General features: G+C 34.1%; 1 protein-coding gene across 15 annotated transcripts in view; it reads right to left on the bottom strand.

The window, feature by feature from the left end:
* The window catches only part of LOC116424817 (uncharacterized), a 327,658-nt gene that overhangs the window by 10,947 nt on the left and 294,254 nt on the right, over window positions 1-22,457 (bottom strand). For 12 of the 15 annotated variants that reach the window (XM_031971727.2, XM_031971728.2, XM_031971726.2 and 9 more), the window contains 12 exons: window positions 19,080-20,157; window positions 18,636-18,758; window positions 18,044-18,376; window positions 16,897-17,154; window positions 16,506-16,671; window positions 16,055-16,230; window positions 15,535-15,864; window positions 15,032-15,147; window positions 14,837-14,963; window positions 14,271-14,556; window positions 10,777-11,097; window positions 4,543-4,719 (listed from right to left, as the gene is read on the bottom strand). In XM_031971727.2, coding sequence (XP_031827587.1) covers window positions 4,543-4,719; window positions 10,777-11,097; window positions 14,271-14,556; window positions 14,837-14,963; window positions 15,032-15,147; window positions 15,535-15,864; window positions 16,055-16,230; window positions 16,506-16,671; window positions 16,897-17,154; window positions 18,044-18,376; window positions 18,636-18,758; window positions 19,080-20,157 — 3,491 coding nt within the window. The remainder of the gene's footprint in view (window positions 1-4,542; window positions 4,720-10,776; window positions 11,098-14,270; window positions 14,557-14,836; window positions 14,964-15,031; window positions 15,148-15,534; window positions 15,865-16,054; window positions 16,231-16,505; window positions 16,672-16,896; window positions 17,155-18,043; window positions 18,377-18,635; window positions 18,759-19,079; window positions 20,158-22,457) is intronic. The other 3 variants (XM_031971719.2, XM_076367754.1, XM_031971730.2) reach the window with 2 other exon arrangements.

Raw genomic sequence — 22,457 nt, 5'->3', positions numbered from 1 at the left:
CACCAGTCTTTATCATAAATAATGCCTTTTCTTACAAGAAACACAGGTGTCGTGTGGTAAGAGAAATGTACATCTCTCTCCTGTACAATAGCGGACACACAGAGGTAAGTTTCATTCTTGATTTCTTTCTCGCACGAAACACTAACGATACTGTCTATTTCTATGATACTTTTTAACGAGAAACTGTGAAGGTAGAGTTACGAAAACCAGACTGCGCTCGATCGCGAAAACGGGATAAATTCGAAATGATCAATTAATCTCGCCTATCGATCGACTACAGTATTTCCTCCCTATAATCGCATGCCGTCGACCTTTGTATAAACTCTTCATTATCCATACCCTACAATAGAACTGACCATTACCATTATACGCCCCTCATGTTAGCTTCTCGCTAAGGTCGCTAAGCTAAAAGTGCACAGGAGCAAGGGGACTCTTCCAATAGCGTCGCTCAGTTTTCGACGCATGTTCATTATTGGCGCGCGGCAATAACAAAGAGCAGAAGCGAGATCGAATGCGACAAAATGAGACGGAACTGTAGAGAATTTTGTTTCCTATCGTTGTTATTGCTGCGCGACAATAATGACCATACGACGAAAGCCGAGCGACGCGAGTGGAAGAGTCCCCTTGCCCTTATTCACATTTAGCTTGGTGGCTAACGCGGCAATGCGATCGTTACAAGCGATGGGTTTCAGTCTTCCAAAATTTCATGATACATGTTGCACTCAACCAAAAAGTGAAACAGACTCAAACCCATCGCTTGCAGCGATACCTGCACGCCGCATGATTCAGCGTGTATGGGGGCCTTAACGTCAGAAGCGTATACTAAGCGTATACTTACTCCCCTCACGCTAGTAACTCGGTAACAGCGTTCCCCCAATACCTCTACTCAAGAAGCTGGCCTAGACTGTGTATATGAGCAGTTCTATATAGTGTTTAATTCAAAAACAGGTAAAAGTAGGTATGGAGAGGGTAACTTTTCGTGAGAGGAGTATTACTAGAGTGGTCGCTGGTATCCAGTTAGACACCCTTGCTATACAAGGTATCTCGTTTAAAATGAGACCCCTAAGTATTTCACACTATAAAATGAGTACAACAAAAAGAGCATTTTTGTTCAAATATTATTTTCTTTTTCGCAGTTTTTAAAATATCCAACATAAATTTTGTAAAAAAAGTTAATTGAACTTCTCAATGTAACTAATGGTAAAGAATCAAGAATCAAAATTATTATTATAATTGAAATGGAATTCATTAAAAACCAATAGGCTATTATTAATCTGCAGTTAACGTTCAGACAACGGAGGTCATAGCTGATTCAACCATTAGATCCATTTTGTTATAATTAAGATACGAAAAAGAATTGAAATAACTCCCCTTTCTTAATGATTAAAGAATCGCATATACAAGTAACGATACTAAATATAATGGAATATACGAAAACTGTTTTAATTACAATTTCATAACTTTATGAAATTAGCGGAAATTTGTAAAGCGACTTCATGTATTTCTTGCATGAAAATTGTACTCCTGTAATCTTCACAATATGATACTTATTTGCCACATCATCCGCTACACGAAAACTAAATGGTATAAAATATTTCCCAGCAAATCTGATGACCATCCTTACACATAAATGTAAAGAACTGTACCGTTCCTTGCTACAACAACTGCTTATAAACATTTGGTAGGTAACCTGTGAAGTAATAACTATAATAATACACCCTTGTTTCATTCTGAATATTTAATACAGCTAACATTTAATCTATGTTAATTAAGATACATTTTTTTCATTTGCTCAAATTCTTTTCAAGCAGGAAGTATAACCAGTTGATTTATTGATTTTTGTAGAAAGTATGGAACAATGATCTTAGAATAAAAATATATTCGTTCCTCGTCATCATTCGAACTCTGTGTATATGAAATATTTTCTGTCCTACATAAGTGAAGGAAATATTTATGTAGTTTATTTTAAATAAAGTACCCTTTCTTGTGGAATAAATCACCAGTTTCGAGCGATGCGACCATAGCGAGGAAATGCTGTGATTATTACGCGACAACGTAAACAGAAGGAGAAATAACATTAGCATAATATCGAATTCTAATATTAGTAGGTTGAATATCAAAGAAAATACCGATCCAAAAAAAGTTATGATTGTGTTTTTGACGGTGTAAAAATGTTAATAAAATCTTGTAAACTGTACTGATAAGTAATATCAAATGGAAATATGCTTTATGGAAGCTGAAAATTTATCGTAATATCTGTTTAGAACGAACAAATGAAAATGTTTGACATTAAAACTCTTTAGCAATATCATTTACTGTTCAAGTTTGTAAAACAGAATGTACATATATATTTTTCAGTTCTCATAAATGGGAGCATAATTTATACACTTTTTTTGCCGAGCTTTATACTAGATGTACATAATCATAATATTTGCTGAGGTAATGTTGTAAATTCGTTAAGTATGGACAAATTTCAAGTTTCTATCGTACATAAATTATACAATAATTACTTTTATTATAGTTCATGAAAACAAATAGTGTATGCGATGCTTGAAACTTGTAATGTGTCTTATGTAAAAATTTCATATCAAAAGAAATTTGAATTTTGCATAATTTCTCTGAGGTCCCTGTAATACTTTTTCACAGCTTCTGGAATTTTATACATATGTGTGCAGTGTGCAGAAATTCGATTATTATGATTCGCAAACGACTAAGGAAAAGAAGATTCCACAATACTATGCAAAAGTATATGAAGTTTTGTTAGTATTAAAAAACGAATGAAAATGGTCAACAAGTAGAAAATTGTATCCAAAATCCTCTGACAAATATCAATAATTATTTTAAATAATATCACTTTATGGTAGAAATTAAATGAAGAACGTACACAGGGTGTATCTGTATTATGATGCATACACAGATAAGTAAATGATACTTTAAAACGCAAAAGTAAGTGAAAATTATAGAATAGAATTTCTCTATTAACTGATTTCTAACACACCGATCTTGAAAATTCATGGAATAAAAAATTGTAAGCAGTGGAATGAGAATTGACCAACCGCTCAAAGTCAGTGACAATCTGATTTCATTTAGTATTTCGTTTAACTATGTTAATTCTATTTCAAGTTTATCAATTTCCGTAGAATGAAATTAGCAATTAAAATGTACGATAAACGAAAATTTATTATTAAGAATTACAAATATGTACAGAACAAAATTTATATCTAAATTTTATATTGTGGCGCTTTGTTTTAATCTGCGTATAATTATTGACTATTTCTATAATGATCTTTTATCATTTAAATTATCATTCTTAAACGACAAATGAAAAGTTTTTTCGCAGTTTTTAATTAGAAACTTTAATCTTATGCATCATAATAGATTTTTTTAATGGACTGTTTTATTTAGACAATTTCTGATGCCCAATTTTAACCCTAAACTTTCAGATTCATTCCTAATTTTCAAGAAACAAGAAGCAATGGACATTTTTTAAACTATTAAGAGGGCATAATTAATTAAAAATAATATAATTATTTTATTAATGTTTGTTAAATTTGTTGTCCTTGCTTTTCATTATTTACTATAAATTCTGCAATTTAATACATAATAGATAATTATAGTTAAGTAAACAGATTTACAGATAGAAATCCATTTCATGAATTTTCAAGATAACTTCCTTCTAAAGACAAATTTTATATTAAAAATATATATTCTATAATAACAGTTTACTGTTTGATGAGAAAATAATTTTTAACATATTTAAATATTTTTATCATAATCCTTATTTCACCCTGCATAAAAATACATTAGTGGCTCCCACAATGCCCAGTTCTCACAATTGATGTATTTATGTACATTCATATACTTTTATTTTCAGCAAACTTTTTGGAATTATGTTTCCACATTATGAAAACGAACATAAAAAAGATAAGATACTCAGAAATAAAAGTACAATTTTGAAGAAAATATGTATAACATAATAAAGAGTGGTTTTCAGTAAAAATGAAATTAGACAATCTAATTCATACTTAAGTTACGTGCATGATATTTAAAATGTTAAAAATAATTCAAATTATTCAATATCTGAACACTGATTTATTTTTAAAAACTGCATTAACAAACTAAAACACTAGCACAGACATAGATGAGAAGTGGTAAAAATGTCTATTATCTCCTACATATCTTATTTTCTTATCATTACTGATAAATAATTTCTGAGATTGACGTTGAAACAGAAATTTGTTTCCCCCTTTGGAAGGAATTGGAAACGTATGTAAATTTTCCATTGCTACAAATACTCTTTACAGCAAATGTTGCAGTGTATTTATTCATGTGTAATGTAATTTAACGTACAAATACCATCGTACAACACATATTGAAGAATATTTGAAGAAAATCAAATTTCAAGGGTAGAAATTTCAGAACTACAAGCATTATGGGAGTCATTATTGCAGTTCCCTGATCTCTGTCTTTAAATTGTTCGATACCGACGCGCGGCTTATAAAAGAGGAACTTTAAGTGAACCATTCTTCCCAATGAACATACCTGCAGAAGGCATTTCAAAAGTGAGACCAAGTGCATCGAGATCGTCCTGAGAAACTTGACCAGATAGATTGTTCTGTATGTTGTTCGGTACCCTCTGCTGTTGCTGTTGCTGCGTCCGTGCGCCAACGATCGCTCTCAATTCTTGCCTGACAAACTCCGAGGTACTGCTAGCGTTTCCTGTGACAAAATGAGACACGTATCGTTACTCTACCATCCACAGATTATGTGACCACGATGATCATCGCGTACACGACAAGACCAACGACAAACGATCGTTCGTTGCTATCTGTTGCGGATCGTAATCTTAATGTGCAAGCCGTAACGTAAGTTAGTCAAAGGTACAGGATGAATGTTTTATTACAAAATGCGGTATTTACAATATTGCATTAACATAGTTCGTAACACAATTTACCCCGTGACAAAAACGGTACCGATGGTTGGCCCATCCGAAGACTTTTATGATTTTTCAAGCACGATGAGATTTTTGGCCAGGAGAAAGAGAAATAGACAGGGGGGTGGAACAAATAAAAAAATCATAAACAAAATGCTACTGTAAGACGAAGCCTCGGATCGTTCGCTGAAAACACAATGTAAGCTTATGCTACGTGTGTCAACCTGAGAGATGTTTCTTGACATTTTATTTTTCAATAAATGACACTTCTCCTCAGAAGAGTACACTCTTCCCTGGTTATACAAGATACAGGAAGGGTAAGATGTAATATCGAAAAGTTCTCAGTGACAGTGAACTAATAAATGTAATGACAAATAGAGATTTGAAAGTTTCCCAGGCATTACTTTTTCAAATAAATAAAAACAAATGTCGTTTTCGTTTCCGAAGGAATAAGATACTAATGTAAAGTATTTGTATGGTTTACTTCGCAGTAACAAGAATTTATTTCATTTTTAAAATAAAAGAGTTATATCTCCAATCGTGGAAGTTATCGAGAAGAATCGTGCCCGAACATGTTAGGAAGTAAATAAAATAATAAAAATAAATGAACTGTTTATGACTCCTTGCAAATTGAATTTACTATTATACAGTTTGCTCAAGCTAAGAAAATGCGAAGACTTCTATCAAGATAGAAGTTAAATCAAGAAGATAAATCCATATTTTCCATAAATATTCACAATGTTTTTAATGCATGAATTTATAATGTACCTTTCCTGTCAATGTTAGCGGTTAACCGAGGTTGATGAGAACAAGAACGAAAGTATGGAAAAGCACAAGGATGTATCATGTTAATCGGAGGAAAAGTGATACACACAATTAGGGAAGAGTGTATAACTCGCGGAAGTTTGCTCTCATGTGGATACGTAGCAGTAGAATTACATAAAAAAACGGGAGCTCAGAGAAACATTAAACTGCGTTTCGACGATGCTTAATAACACTGCATTTTAGTAACAATGATTAATCACAAAAGCTCGATGCACTGTACATGAAAATACGTCGTTGTTAGTAACCCTTTTGTTTCTCGTTGTTCGACGACGGGGTAGTTTTCAGAATAGTGGATTAACACGGAACCAGCTTAATCGTATTACACGAACGAATATTGACATGGAAATTGGAGAATGATTATTGTGACTTGATATTCTATATTCTACGTATCGTTTAACATTCTGTAGCAAAAGAAACTAATTTAGCATTTCCTTCACTAAGGTGACCTCAATCATATGTATGATGTATTGGAAAGTGTGATGCAAACAAACGAATGTGATTTCTTATACGAGAGCATATTAACAATGTGAAACACTACTTCTTTGGTAAATTTTGAAAACTCATATTCATTCTACTAAATATTAAGCTACTATGTCTGTCGGTGGTAATGCAATACTAATACAATGTATTTAAATTTCAATCTAAACTTATAAATGTCAACGCAAATAGAAATAACAGAAAATAAAGAAACGCGTTGATCCACAGTTTCCTTCCTCGTAAGAAATCATCTAGGTTTTCAGTGCATCACAATTTTTAATACACCTTTGAAAATGAAGATTTTATAATATAAATATTCAATTTTATATTTTTACAGTTGTTAGTATGGACGTGTTCGGCAATAAGCTGTGGCTTCTTTGAAAAAAATTATTTCACTCTTAAAAATTATTCTAGTTTCGCAGAATGACATGCTGGTGATGTATAAACATATTATTATACATTATTGTATAGCTTTAAAATAATACAAGATAAAAGAAATATCATTCGGTAAATGTTTTTTTTTTAAATGATGCCATGTATTACATTTTCGTGGGACGATTTGTATATCAGTCTCTTTTTTTCAAAAATACACAGCCAACATCTCAACTGTAACAACTGTATAAACGCTTGTTTATCAAAGTTTCAAATTTTCGTTTAATATTAACCGTTATACGAAAAAAAATACTTTTACTATAATGTTTGTAAACCATATTGTAAAAATTCAATGCGTCTACCAAATACAAGTGAATGTCTACGTCGATCATGCTCCAATCACAAAATATCCCTGTCTGATTTTCTCGCAAACATAAAAAAAGAGGTTTGTACAGATGGATAATAATAGTGAGTTGATTAGGAATAATGAGGAGACACAACATAAAAAACACAAAGAAATTATGTGAGCCAACAAGCGTAACATAATTAAACATAGATTGAATGAAAATAAATGTGAAAAAATGAGGGGATTACGACGTATCGTTTGTGTCGATGTAAATTATATTTAAACTTTTCTAAGCGATTATATAATGATATAATAATTGATTTTCAATTATTTGTAACAACAGTTTCATTAAATGGCAAAACATAAATGACATTTACAGATAAAAAAAAGGTTTCTAATTTACGTTTAACTTTCAGTTATATTTTATACACCGATAGATCGACGAATAAGGTTTCTTGGCGGTAAAGAATGAAAAAAAATATTTATATATATGTATAATTGGATATTTAAATTCTACGTAGATATGTTATAACGATTAAGTGACAACGTTGGTGCAAGGCAATTATTTCGTCACGCTGTTAAACGTACCGCCATTGCTAAATCATAGTCAATTACATTGATACAAGAAACTCAATTTACGATATCGAGGCAACAATACGTATTAGTTTTAACACAGGCTTAACATGTGGTGCAAGTGATAGTGACGCTAATTTATGTGTTCCGGAAGTGCCGGAGATAGTCACTAAACGGTGCGTACATGTTCCGAACCGGAAATGGGCAAATTACTGATACGTGCAATTCTTGCCAATTGTTTCTCCTTCCGTGTATTATCTTAAATTTTCCTATTATTGTCTAATTAGTCGTCTACTGTAGGAAATAACTATTTCTAATTAACATTGACAAACGTAAAATTTATAGTTACATCAATATGGATAGAATATGCAGAAGTTAATATAAATATTAAATACTTCGAACCTATACGATTACATAAGAAATGAAATTTGTTTAGTTATAAAAGCCAAACTTTGTAATCGAAATAAAATTTTGTTTCGTTTGCAATACTTCCAAATCCACTATATTTGATCTAGTTCAACGATATTAATTAACTTAATGGTATTTAAAATTGAGATAGAATGAGAATAACACTGAATAATTTTAAGAATCACCATTTGAAAACAATAGTCAACAATTTTAATATTGCCAATAAAATCACAGTTGCACTGCTAACGTATTTTCTTGTAAATAAAGTAAAATAAATCAACTACTACTTTTTCCATATAATTGCACCTTCCTCATAACATAAGTTCTTATGATTTACTTAATGTTTAATACATTACTAAACTATCTGCGTCATCTAAATTTACTTTGCAATCAAGATTTAAGTCTTTATAGATTTTACAATTTTTCAGCACATACATGAACTATAAATATAATACTTTAGTACACGTCTAATTGAAAAGTGTATGAAATATTGAAAATTATTCAATAGTTTCTAAAATAATATTTAATATCATTTTCCCCCAATAAGAAGATATAAATATCGAAAAAAATTATTAAAATGTCGTATTACAGTTATAATAATTTATAATAAATTGTAATGTGTATAGTATTAATTCTACGTACACGTTATTATTAATTTAGTCATATATATTTACACGACAAAGTTTTTAATGCAATTCAGACACAATTTGCCCACTTCCGTTTCCAATCCACCTTAAAAAGTACGGTGATCTTAACGCATACGAGTCTCAGGGGAGAGGTTCCTACAAAAATATAGTACAAAGGATAATTTCTCCTACGTGACTTATCTACTATGCTTGTTACATAAGTACATCGGTGTCTACAATCACCATGGGAAAGTGTGATCTTTCTATCGCTAAAAAAAGAAGGGGGTGCAGTCTCAAATATCGTATTTGTATCGTTGGAATTAGTGTGGACACGTGTACATCGTAGATGGCGATGAAGTTATACTACTACATTACAATTGCATAATAATACGATCGATTTCTCCCAGACAGAGACACAAGGACCCTTTTTTCTAAAAACTGGTTATAAAATGTAGATGTTCGATACACTGTGTATGTCTCGTTAAAAACACTCGAACTGTTACTCACAAATGGAAAGGACATTGATGAAGAACATGGAATTATTGGAGTTAATTTACGGTTAATGACCAGTGCTTTCTCGTCCCTTTAATTTTACTCAAGTGTGCAGAAAATATGAATGTGAATCGACAGTTCCGTCAGTTACTGAAGATTAACCTTCTCATAAAAGAGATACTTAAATGTTTGGTCAATTTTAAAATGCCCTTTGAGAATGTAAAGAAACTGCTAAGCTACTGAAACTAAACATTTAATTTTTTAAAAGGCACGTAATAAAGGTAATGATTTCATAAGAAATATTGGTACTTGGAACAGAAAATTAATGCTGACTACCATTCTTATACTAAATCCTTTCATATAAAATACTGAAATTCTAGAACTTAGAACTAACTTAAATGATTTTGAAAACTATAAAATTACTTCTTAACTTTTCAAATTTTTCTTTAAAAAATATTTCGATTAGTTTCATGTTACTACGAATTTGATAAATCTTTTAAAAAACAAAATACATCTACATCAGGAATTAATTACACAAATTAGCATGGATAGTATTTTATAAGATACTCATTAATGAGAAATGAATCTATCCTTTTATCTATTTATCCATAACAATATAATGCGGTACAAAAAAGATTATTAATAAACAATTCAAATTTTTTTTGAAAAACCTGAATTTTATAAAAAGAAGTACTTTTAGTTCAAGTATCAAAATTTTATAAAAATGAATAAAACAGTATTTAAAATGCTTGTCAAATATTTACTATCATTTTCATATTTCACTATCATATCTTTTTATTATATTTTTCCACCAGGAAATAATTTAAGAAGCATCTATATTCTAACAAGAATGATTGAGATGCTATGCAAATTCGAGGCTGTATGAATAAAAGAATCGTATAACAAACAACTACTACTATGTTAAGCCCCATTGATATTTCCTTAAGTACTCGAATATGGCCGTTAGGGAAGACGAAAGCAAGGGTAAATTATGATTATAATATGATTTAATTAACCTCGCTAATCTATTAAAATATCTATAAGATTTAAAATCGATGTTGCTGAAAAATGTAGATTGAAATATTTCTGATCAAAACCATTAAGAAGTTCATTCCGTGAAATAAAAAACATATTAATATGCAGAATGTAAACAGGTGTTTATCGATAAAGATATAGAACTGTTAAATAAACACTATTATGTAACAATAGCCATCACGGCTCTATCGTCGTAATTGAACGAACAGAAATGTAGTGAAGGTTTGATGATGAGAAGAAATAGAGCAACGAAGTATACGATGGGGGTGGCACACGATAAGGAAACAGAATTCGAAATCCATGAGTGAACATGATCCAAGTGACGATCGTGAGATATTTTCATGGAGCCTGATTAAGAGCACACACCAATTCCCCAAACATAGCGAAAGATGTGTAGGAGACTTGCAGGATGAAAATGATATAGGTACACTGAACGTATGGGAACGCTGCATTGAACATGACGATCATCGTATTTACATTGTTTGGATATACACATCGATGGGTGTTTCGTGATAGAATGACGGTGCTTCCATGTACCAAAAAATGTCTCATGCCTTTTGCGTCGTCTGGTGATACAACGAACAGGTATTTTAGATCAGACAAGTCGTACATGGGGGTGGTTGTTGGAACAGGGAGTGTAATGATGACGAAGTGATGGTCACATGACATTAAATGGTCACATGACTTACCACCCAATTGGTGATTGACAGGATTACCGGGAGGTAGAGACCTGGCGTCCTGCGTGTCCCCAGGCCCTGACGAATAGAGTGGAACAGACGTCCGATCGTAACAGAACTGACTGTTCTGCATATCTGCTGTGTTGATTGTATTGGCGGTCGTGTGGTATATCATAGAAGAATGTTGTTGGTTGGAGAAGTGTTGTTGGGTATTCGTTACGTTGTGTTGATTGTGAGTCGGTGTTGCTGGGCAACCCGAATGTGGATGACTAGGTGAAAGAAGAGGTTGTTCCTTACTCACTCCGCCGTAGTGCCGGGGCGAACCGAGCCCACCTGCAACATCAAGCTTGTCTATCTTCTTGTTTCTCGCTTCTTAGATAAACATTTAACGCTTCCAGTTCGGCACCCTTCCATGCTCCGGTAGCGCTCGTGAGCAGTACAGTCGCGGTTAATAATATAAGTCTGCTTACTAACGAAATATTTTAAATTAGGATTCTATCTGTAGCCACTACCCCAATTTTTTTGACTGGTAGAACGCGATTTCTGATATACATGCCATAAATTGAAAGTCATAATGCATTTAACGTAGGAAGCAACTTAATACCGGAATGTCACCCTCAGATAATGTTTATAAATAAGAATTAAATAATGTTCGCATAAACATTTTGGAAAGTTAGTATAAAAACTCAATGAGTGTTGTTCTGTCGACTTTGCGGCGTGAAAAGATTCTTTCTTAAGTATTATGTATTCAAAGAGTTAATACTTCTCGCAGCAAGAAAAATAGTATTGGTTATAATGTGGAATTTTTTAGAGATTTTATATTTATTTTGAGTACACAAATGATTTTAAAGTACAAGAAAATGGATACTCTGGAATTATTTCCTTCCATTTTTTTAAATTTGAAAATGATAAAAAAATACAAGGCAATGAATCGATAGAAAAAGATATATGAAGAGGTTAATTGTAATTATATACTTGAATAGATTTAATTGTGCATACACTTAACTAAATCTGAAAAGAACATCATATTTAAGTGATAATTAGCCATGGACTAATTGCTGATTCTGAGCAGTTACTTCAATTGGAATAAATTATAATTTCTGACATTATTCACAGTTGAGGAAGTGGCCTTTACTAATTAAATACATTGATACATGCTTCAATAGAGAACAAGTGAAGAAAATATCGGTTTTAGAGTTGACTGTTAAGTTGCTTCTTATATGAGATGCTTATGATAAGATTTTGTACAGCTAATTCAGAACTTATCCTGTTTCATAGTAATTCATTTTACAAATCAAGTATTGTTGATAAACAGATGAATATTTTGGTAATATTTCAAATTAAATAATTTCAAGGTTAATTAAATGCCTATAATTACTCACTCTAATAATTCAAATTACTTTAAATCTTTAAATCGTAAGAATACGAACAATTCTATTCATTTAAATTCAAGATATACATTTACAGAATATTGTTAGGTATTATATTAGTTATTTATAATAACAATTTTTATTATAGGCATAATAAATAATTTACAAACAATTATCAAATTTTTATTCTGTTTATTTTGTAAAATAAATCGAATATTAAGTTAATCTCAAAATTCAACATAATGTCACACTAAAATTTATTATAGAAATATTTGTTTACGAATTATTTACTAATGGAAAATTATGTTCTTATACGCATGTACGAGTCTGTATTTCTTTCTTACTTTTAAGAAACCTCCGATAGGAATTTTAATATTAAAGAATCCCTAGAAATAAAAAACGGCTAATAAAATCTGTAGTTTTTCTAATCTAAAAAAGTACTCCCACTATTTTCCAATATCGAGTAAAATAGAAATATAGATTTTAATCGATTGTGTACTTACCTACGTCAAATAAATGTGTTTATATTTAAAAATTCACACGTCTTCCGTTCCATGTACGTGTTTTATAGTTTTATTTGCAGAAACGCTCAAAATTAACCGCACCAATATAACAATATGAATATTTTTGAATAGCACCGGAATGACGAACGAAATGACAGCACGGCCATCATATCCTTAAATTCTTAATCATTTTACATAAAATAAAAAATACAGAAGTTTAGAAGTATCTTGACCTACTTGTGCGTTAAAAACACTAACACCTGATAGTTCATTCAATTCGTATTAACTCTTTCACAGTGCAATTAAATGATGAATAACAAAACTTTTTATTATTTTTGTTATTCCATTGCGACTAAAAAATAAGTTTTGATACTCGATTTACCTGGAATATTTATTAAATTGGATACATATATTGTAGTTTCGTACTCAATATTGAAATAGCCATAAGCTATTTCAAACAGTATTCTCCTGTGCTCGATGACTTACCAGAGTCTCTTTTGTAACACACCGTGAAAGAATTACTATACAATCATACACAGAGTCACAAAGAAAAAAAGGACAGTGCCTTAGTACATGTAATCAAAGATAAAATTCTCAAATTTCTAAAAAATTTGTCGCTTGTAAATGAAGGACGTCTATAAAACCCTATCATCTTTTACTAAAATAATTAATATATTAATGTTGATTATAAAAGCTCAAGAGTGTAGAAAATTTCAATAAATCTAGTATAAGAACAACATAGTATTCTATTTTTACAAATTATATCAATAAAAGCCTGCGAATCTTAATTGCTTGACAGCAATTTCTGGACATTTGTTTGTATACATTCATTAAATTATACGCCTATACAACAAAGATTACAAGTCTAGAAAACTTGTATACATGTAAGATTTTTTACACATAAATTTTTCAGATGTACGAATTTTTGTAATTATTTATAACATTGGAATTATGTTTTGTAAGTGTTTTTAATAAAAATAAGTGTTATTAATAAGAGATTAAAGCCGAAAAATGTCACGTATTTTATATTTCTATTGATTTCGCGATCATATTATATCTCTTTTATCGACTATATACAAACCGTTGAATTTAGATACTATAAACCTGTGAAATCCCTAAAATGTGCTTAAAAATACTACAAAATCATTTAAAGTATATAGAAATGTTAACGAGTATCTCGTTGAATCATAATCTTAACCCTTTTAGTGCCGGGCGGAAAACGGGTGCCTGTGCGAAGATAACCGGACGAATTTACTGAAGTTTGAGAAAAAGCTCATAAAAACCAAACTAAAAATGATATTTACATAATTCAAAAAAAATTCTTGCAATCAAATTAAACCATTTATAACGTTTTATAAATTTATTTTGAGTTCTCCCGCAATGCGAATAGTAAGACGCTATTGGATGCGCAACGATATATCGTCGCTGGCACTTTTCGCAAGTGTTGCGAACGACGATATATCGTCGTCCGGCACTAAACGGATTAATTATTTAATAAAGTTTACTATTTTAGAGTTACTTCACTATCTTAAGATGGGAATTTTATAGACACCATATATAACGGATAATGATGTCCACGAAATCATATTGTTATGAAATTATTATTACAATTGCTACTTTAATTTCAACCTACCTGGCAACTGAGTCGTAGCTGAAGGTGTAGATGTGGTCCTTTGCAACCGGTATTGGGCAGAAGGATTTGGTGCACCAGGATTAGGACCAGGAGGAAATTGGCTAGCTGTGGGAGATGTGGGAGGGGGAAAAGTCTCTGCCGGAAATGGAGACTGCCGAGCGGACGCTGGAGTCCCCGGTGAAGGCATTGATCTCTGTTGTTGCTGCAACTGCTGCTGCGCGGTAGGCTGCTGCTGCGATCTCACCTGATTAACGTTGAATAGTCTCGGGGTATTACCATAGTTGCCCTTATAATAAAAAAAGGAAATAAAAAAATTAAGCATTCTTTTCTCTATACATAAATGTATCGTAACTTATATTCGTAAAATATATAAAGCAAAACCTCCGTTTTCGCAAAATAACTTAATTTACTGGCTGAAGTGTTAGAATAAATGTAAATTAATATTGGAGGAACTCGTGCGCTTTTCAGATCAATTTAAACAAAAATAAACCTTGAAAATAAAAATTAAACTACGTGACACAGGCATCTGGGACACTTTGTATAATTAAACGACTCTTAAAACGTACTTGCGTCACTCGTGGTGACAGCGGCTGCGGATGGGAGAATGACAGAATACCAACGGGAGAATGCGGCGAGAGTCGTGCTGCAGCGGACACTTGTTGCCCACTGTTGAAATTATTGTTTACAATGGGGCTAGAAATAAAAGTACTTCAATTACGTAACCGGTGTAGCAATTAATAGCACTAGTTCAGACTGCTTACTGTTGTGGTAACGTTGATGGATGGGAATACGAGTGAGCGAGTCGATGACCGGAGGAAGGCATCTGGACGGATCCCCCATAACCTGGAGAGACTTGCGAATCTGGGACACTCGATCGCTGGAAGCCGGTAATTTATTAATATTAAATAAACGTACTTACTTTTCATACAAAATAAGTAAAATGTGAATATTTAGAATCAGTCAACAAAAACTGCTCGTTGAAACTGTACAGTATACCTAAAAAATATTTTATCCGATTGTTTAATGAATAATGAATAATTTCCGTTTTCCTAATAGTAACTTCCATCCTCCATAAACAAATGTATCGTTTATTATTTTTTATTTTATCTACCTTGTGATTACCGAGGGTGGTGAAATATTTTTGGACGGTATAATATTAAAGTTTGTAATAGGCCAGCACATAAACTTATTGTTTACACGATAGGAATGCTTACATTGAAATATTAATCAAAATCAATTGTCCTAATAACAGAATTATAATTACCTGCAACGACACGTTCGGTGCAACAGTATTGTTCAAAAGGCTATCAATGTTGTGGATGCCGGTTGTAATTTGGTCCGTAGCTGTAGCGTTGGAAGGAATAAGCAATTGCTGTTGTTGTTGTTGTTGCAACAACCTCTGTTTCAATTGTTGCTGCTGCTGTTGCTGTATTAACTTCGCCCGTTGCTGTTGTAACTGTATTTGTTGCTGCTGTGTGAATTGAGCAGTAGTAGTTTGCCTGACTAGCTGCGTTGTACTCCTCATTCTCGTCTGTTGTTGGTACATAGGCGGAGGTTGGTAGCTATGGCTGGTCGTTACAGGTGCAGTTCCCAACTGAAATTATATTATTCATAAATATTGATTATTACAAATAAAAATTAAAAATCTCAGGAATATCTTGTTAAACAATGTTAAGAATATATAGTAAAAACGTTAAAAGTGTAAACAGAACTAATCATAATAATTTATTATAATTATTACACGATGGTTATAAAAATGTATGAACAAGCAACAACTAACTTACCGCAGTCGAGTAAGCTGGAGGCGTGCCAGGAATTGTTATGGTGGAAGACGTTGGATTTACGGCAGTCTCGCATAACATCAACGACTTCTGTATCGCGTTAATCGCCATTTTCTCGTTCAACACGTTGTTTTGTGGTGCTTCGATTACATCTAGGAGATTTGCTATTGCAGACGAATCTATTGAATAAAAATTATTGCGACCATGATAATGCTACTTCCGCTGTCACGTGTAACATCTTGTGCGTCTTATCGTACAGCGGCATTAACGTATTATTTAAGGACTTGAAAGATTATGTTAAAGACTATGGGAATCCCTGAAGGTTTGTACCGTGACAGCAAAAGTAGAGAATTTTATTTCATAAGCATGATTATTGGGCGTTATATGGAAAATAAACAGAAAATAAATAGATCATTTTTAACTGATGGACTCATTGTGGGAACATGCTGTATACCTGTAATAGCTTCATCCGGCACGAACTCAATCACTTGATCCAAAATTTCCGAAAGGTCAGGGTCTGACGACTGGTTATCCCAACCGCTCGGATCAGTACTCGTTTGATGATGCTCTCCGCTGCCTGTGAATTCCGATTCCATCTGACCCATTTGGGGTCTTTGTTGCTGTAATTATATAAAAGATACCAAATAAAAGTTCCGCAAAAATTGCAAGAATAGAGCACGTTACGATTTGTATAGTATATGGTATCTTTCAAGTTTAATTTCAATACGAATTTCTAAAAATATAATGTAGGATATTTTTTTCCTTGAATTGAAATTTTTTATTCAGCTCCCCTTCCTAACACAGTTACATCAACTTTATTCTACGTCTACAAAAACAATTTTTACCTGACTTAGCATATGACTGAGGTAGGTATTGGTTGTTTGACGAGGTAGTTGTCTCGACTGGCTTTGGAGAGGAGTCCGCGCGGATGTTGCGGTTGTCGTAATCGTGTTATTACCACCAACCGACTGCATGCTGCCACCAGTCCACGGCTGTTGTTGCTGTTGTTGCTGTTGTTGCTGCGCTTGTTGCTGCTGCTGCGGTTGTCGTTGTGGCTGTGCCGGCTGCGGCGGTTGCTGTTGTTTTATACGAACGAGCTTATCCTGTATACCCAAGAAAACAGATGTTTCGATAAGTGTAAAGTACAAAGTAGTTATGCTGTATTAGAATAAATAATTCTGCAAACAATATAGCATATTAGCAGCTATATTATGTGTTTATATTTTTTAAGTGTTTGAATTTGAAAGCACACAATTGAGAAGCGAGTACAAATAGGCAACTAAATAGGTCAGAGTAACAGTCCCAAAAATGAATGTTTTAGAAAAGCAGAGAGAAAATGAAATGAAACAATTGATTATAATAATGTAGAATCTTGAGGGTAAAACCGATTTTCATAAGACTGAATAGCGTTGTAGAGAAAAATATTTCAAATAACTTTTTCCTTTGACAAAAATGTCGCTCTCTCTTAGTCGCAAAATCCTTTCACTACCAGTACACTGAATTCCATATACATGAGCGTGTGTGGCGGTCATAAATGTAGTCATATGTTCGTCACTTCGGTGGGAACACAGATCAATCAGCCCTCAATCTCCTCGGGTTTTACATACTCTACCTAACAAAGTCATAATAATTTCAGTCAATCGCAGTAGTTTTACATACGTGAAACCCAAGAAGATAGACGGCCGAAATGACGACAGTGCGATTATGCTTGTGGTCGTTTCATAAACACACTCACGTACACAGAATTCAATGCAGTAGTAGTAAAAGTTTTTCGTTTTTGTAAAAAAAAAATGGTTCGAAACATCGATTTCTACAGTTGTCAATTTTACGAAAATCAATTTTATGGTCAGAATTCTGGGCTACTGCTGTAATTATAAAAATGCAGTATCCTATTGGTCGATTTGTGTCCAATTAAATTTGTATCACAAACATATTTACAGAGAACAATTTAAAAGAACCGAATGTAGAAAAAATAACTACAACTTGAATTACCTGTGGCGTTGCCGATATCACAGACGCAGGTATAGGTGGGATAGTGGTTGGCTGAGGAGGCCGTGTTGCTAGCAACTCGGCCAACATCTTGTTTTTCTCCTGGAGCCTACTAGTTGTATTAGTAGGTGTACCAGAAGATGATACTTGATGTGAACCGTCCATGGGACGTTTCACAGCTATGTTTAAATCACCATCATCGCCCGGTCTCTTCTGTCCGACCTGACTCGAGCCACCGAGTCCAACGTTGTCACCTGACTGAGAGGGCGATGGAGTTGTGTTCCGAAATCCAAGGCTCCGCAAGAGTGGATCTTCTTCCCGACTCTGTGGTTTGCACTATTCAGCAATACATATCACATGAATATTAACTTTTAATTATTAATGTTTCCATCTGAAAACATTCGAGGAATTCACGCATAGGTGCACGTTATGTTCATGACAATAACTAGGCAAATGTCTAAACAAAAAAATTACATTTGGTTCATGTACACTTCCTGTAATTTTCAATTTTCATCTGACATTATCACGAAAGATCACCTTGTAAATGTGTTCTCATTGGTTTCCGAATACTCTGTATAACCTAGTGACCACCTACCTGTTGATCTTGAACTTTCCTCTCATCGTCTTGATCCTTCAAGAGCCGCTGCAGAAGTTCATTTCGCTTCTTCAAACCAGCGCGGGCCTCTTCGTCTTCCTCGTCGTTTTTCTCATTTAATAACTTAAAAAAATTAGTAACAGGTGATCATTTAGGACTACTGCGAATCGCGCAATATTCAACCACGACACAATTAACTATAAAAGATTACAATCGATCAAAAAGCCCTACTTCCGCGTAACTGTTGACATAAATTTTCAAGCGTCGATGTTACACGTTAACTGTTTTCTTTATTGATGTAAACTCATCGAAGCAAAATCGCACGGAAGGGAGAACTTGATTGATTAAAGAAGGAAAGAAATAAAAGAAGAACGTAAAATTGCAGGATTAATCCGGCACCGGTCCGGTACCGTAAGTACATCATAGAAAGATCAGTCTGTTTACCTTTTGTAGCAGCATATTATTTCCATGCGTAGATTTCGAATGTTCCATGCTCGGTTTCGGAACGTTGCTAGAACTCGTGCGCACTTTATTATTATGCTCGGGATGAAAATCGTCTTCGTCTTGCTGATTCAGCAGGGTCTTTAATATCTTATGCTTATTTTGGTTGTTGGAATCGTTATTCGTATTATCTTGACTGTCCTCACTAGCACTAGCCCCCTTGGTCAACAAGTTTCTCAGTCTACCGGACTCGGTGGACACAACACTGTTTTCAGTTTCGACGACAGTCGCGGATGCGGCACTGGCCTGGCCGGCGGCCGTCGCCACCGCGGACACGGGGGTTGCATTGTTTCTCGCGTTGGTTGCCTCCATGGCGGATTGATTGGTCGTCGAGCATCCGGTCTTCCCTTCATTCTGCCTCTTCGGCGTCAATCCGGCGGCTCCGTTGGCACTAACGCTACTAGCTGCGCTGTTCGTCAAGGAGGACGTCTGTGATTCCTGAAGCGGACTGAAGGGGAACGAATTACTGAAGGTGTGAGCTGCGTTGCCTGAGGTCGGGCTGAACGCGCGAAGGGGACTGCAGTGAGGCGCCACCGCCGAATTAGAGGAGAACGTTCCTTGGGGACTCGGAGATGTCGGGGCTGGCTGGGAAGATGGTCGTGAGTTTGGTGGCCCGCTCGCTCTCGATTCAGGCCTATCTGCCCACCCGCTGCCACTATCCAAGTCCCATGTGGAACTGCGGAAGAACTCGAATTCCAAGTCCATTTTCTCCAAAAAGTGGTTGAACGAGTTACTGGTACTCAACGACGGCAGGGGGTTGTTGCAAGACTCAGCCGCGCTAAATACTATCGAGTTCGACGAGGTCGCGGCACTGTGCGACGAGGTACCCGCCAACCCCCGGCCACTGATACCACTCACTTGACCGTTCATATGTGCCACGGACATCAGCGGGCCACCCACGTTATTCTTATTGTTACCATTATTATTATTACTATTATTCGCACAACGGTTACTAGAGTGTCCTGAGCACACTTTGTTGTTGGAAAGCTGACCACCCTCGATAGGCGTTAAGTCATTGTCCCTATCATGGACAAGAAACAAAACAACACATGTATTTTCCAGTTACGATTAAAACACTTTTCACTTTAGTCTAAACACTAACCAGTAATATTTCATTTGCGGTGGAAAGAAAGAATATAGGGTGATTGTAAATCGGATATTCGAGTTTTCTAGAAAAATTACGTTTGCGATTAACGGTGATTCATTTGTATTTTGTTAAACACCGTTTCTAATCAAAATGTGCAAAATTCAACGTATCTGATAGCTTCGTCATCCTAGTGAGGACAACATGGTTGTGTTAGAGTTCAACCGATTTTGTAACCACGCTATATTTCTTCTGACGTGTATACAGCAACACCCCCAACCTCACACGTGTATCAAACCCCTTAACTCATACACCCACATTTTCTTCAGTTGAAATGATCAAAGAGAGCAAAAACAAACGCACAGAATGTTATCTGTATGCGACAAATGGTATTTTCACGTTTTTCATTTCACTTTTATCGACAACTAAGATTTTCTCTAATGAGAAACTATTTGACCATTGCTCAAAGATTCATTCGGTTAATATTAAAAACGAGAAATCAATTTATCTAGCGTCTAAATCAATTACTGTTTTTCTATGTTTGACATGAAACCCTTTTAAATGGCTGTTTTTAACTATTAGCGATTAAAATTAATGCAAATATCAATGTCAGAAAAGCAGAATGAAATTCTTCCAAAAGATACCCTTCCAATCAAAAGTCTGGAGAACCTCCAACGTTTGCGCAACTCTGTTCTAAAAAATATATTTCCGATGTAATTATCATTTTAACATAATTTAACAAAATATATTTATTTAGATAGAAAAATCAGAAAAATCAAAAATATTTCTAAATAGCTCAGACCCGAGCTGAAACAGAATAAAAAATAAAAGAAATTCATATTTATTCATAAATGTTTTTTGAGTGCGCATTCTTTTGCGTCTATTCTTGGTCTATTTTATTCAATTTCTCTTTAGTAGTGTCACGGCAGGAACAAAGTTTGCAACACAATTCAACACACCCCCAAACCTGTATGCCACTAGGTCACTTATCACGTACAAATTTGGGGATATTACTGTACTCTAATTTGCGGTGTATCACGGTACACGGTTTCTTTTTTGGTGAGCAGTGCGTACCTGGCGTCAAACTTCTTGCCTTACATCCGACTTTCTACATAACACGTTACCGAGAAGTATCGAGGGGTACAACTACGCCCTTTCTACCACGGAAACAAAACGCCAACGATTCGGTGAAGCGTTTAAACCACCGCGGAGCATTCAATGGTCGAAGGGGGAAAGTAAGCAGGTGGAAATGATGTTCTTGATATTACGCACACTACTCACCGAAAGAGGAACCTTGAGTATCCTTGATCCCCTAATGTAAGTTGCACAAACATGAGCAAGACTCACCGCGCCGCACTACGACGGTAAATCTTACTCTCACCGAGCACTTACAGCTTTAACGTTCTATGCAACCCAATGGCGTGAATATACCTCAAGGTGAGCGCGAAACGCTTTACCACGCTTGAACAATGTGTTTGGTGGAAACTCAAATCTTTAACGCGTTAACTGCCGAGAGAGTTTTCCACGTATTGACCGTGGCTCCAGAGTGAAGTTTTGTAACGGTAAAGAAAGGTTACGTGAAATTTTTTGATCGAGTCTTCTATTTTGTATATGTTGGAACATTAATACTGTAACACTAGTACTTTATGGTTCGGTAATAATAACAATATAAAAAAGATCTTTTATTTATTTTTTTGTATCTTTTTTATTTTAATCCTGCGCTTCTTTCCTTCTTATTTATTGCGTTATTCATGAACAATTATATAGACAATGGAAGCACTATTATAATGTTATATTTAATGTGAATGATCATATTTAATACGATGCTCATAGCACTCAAGACATTAGTAGGATCGAAAGAAAAAGTAACAAAACTTCGGAGTATGTTACAGTATTAGTAAATATTCATATATTCCTTTATCGTTATCTATTGTATTTAAAAAAAAAATACTTCAACGAGTGATTTTATTAATACGTCTTTATAATATAGCATCTTACTCTCATTTTCTGTTTAGACTTAAACATTTTTTAAAACGCGAGGCAGTCAACAATGGCAAGAGTTGTGTGGCGATCGATCAATTAAATCACTAAGAGCACGCTAGCTGGCACACGAAATTCGTGAAGTCCATGTCACTATGACTAAAATTACCATCCAGTTATATCATAATTGTGCGGTGTATCTTCCAACGTTGCAAATTACAGCGTACTTACAAAAATTTGTAACTTGGAATATTTTA

The sequence above is a fragment of the Nomia melanderi genome, chromosome 5 (assembly GCF_051020985.1).
Source record: "Nomia melanderi isolate GNS246 chromosome 5, iyNomMela1, whole genome shotgun sequence".
NCBI lineage: Eukaryota > Metazoa > Arthropoda > Insecta > Hymenoptera > Halictidae > Nomia > Nomia melanderi.
The sequence above is the reverse complement of the archived record's forward strand: the minus strand, read 5'-3'. Positions and strand labels throughout refer to the sequence as shown.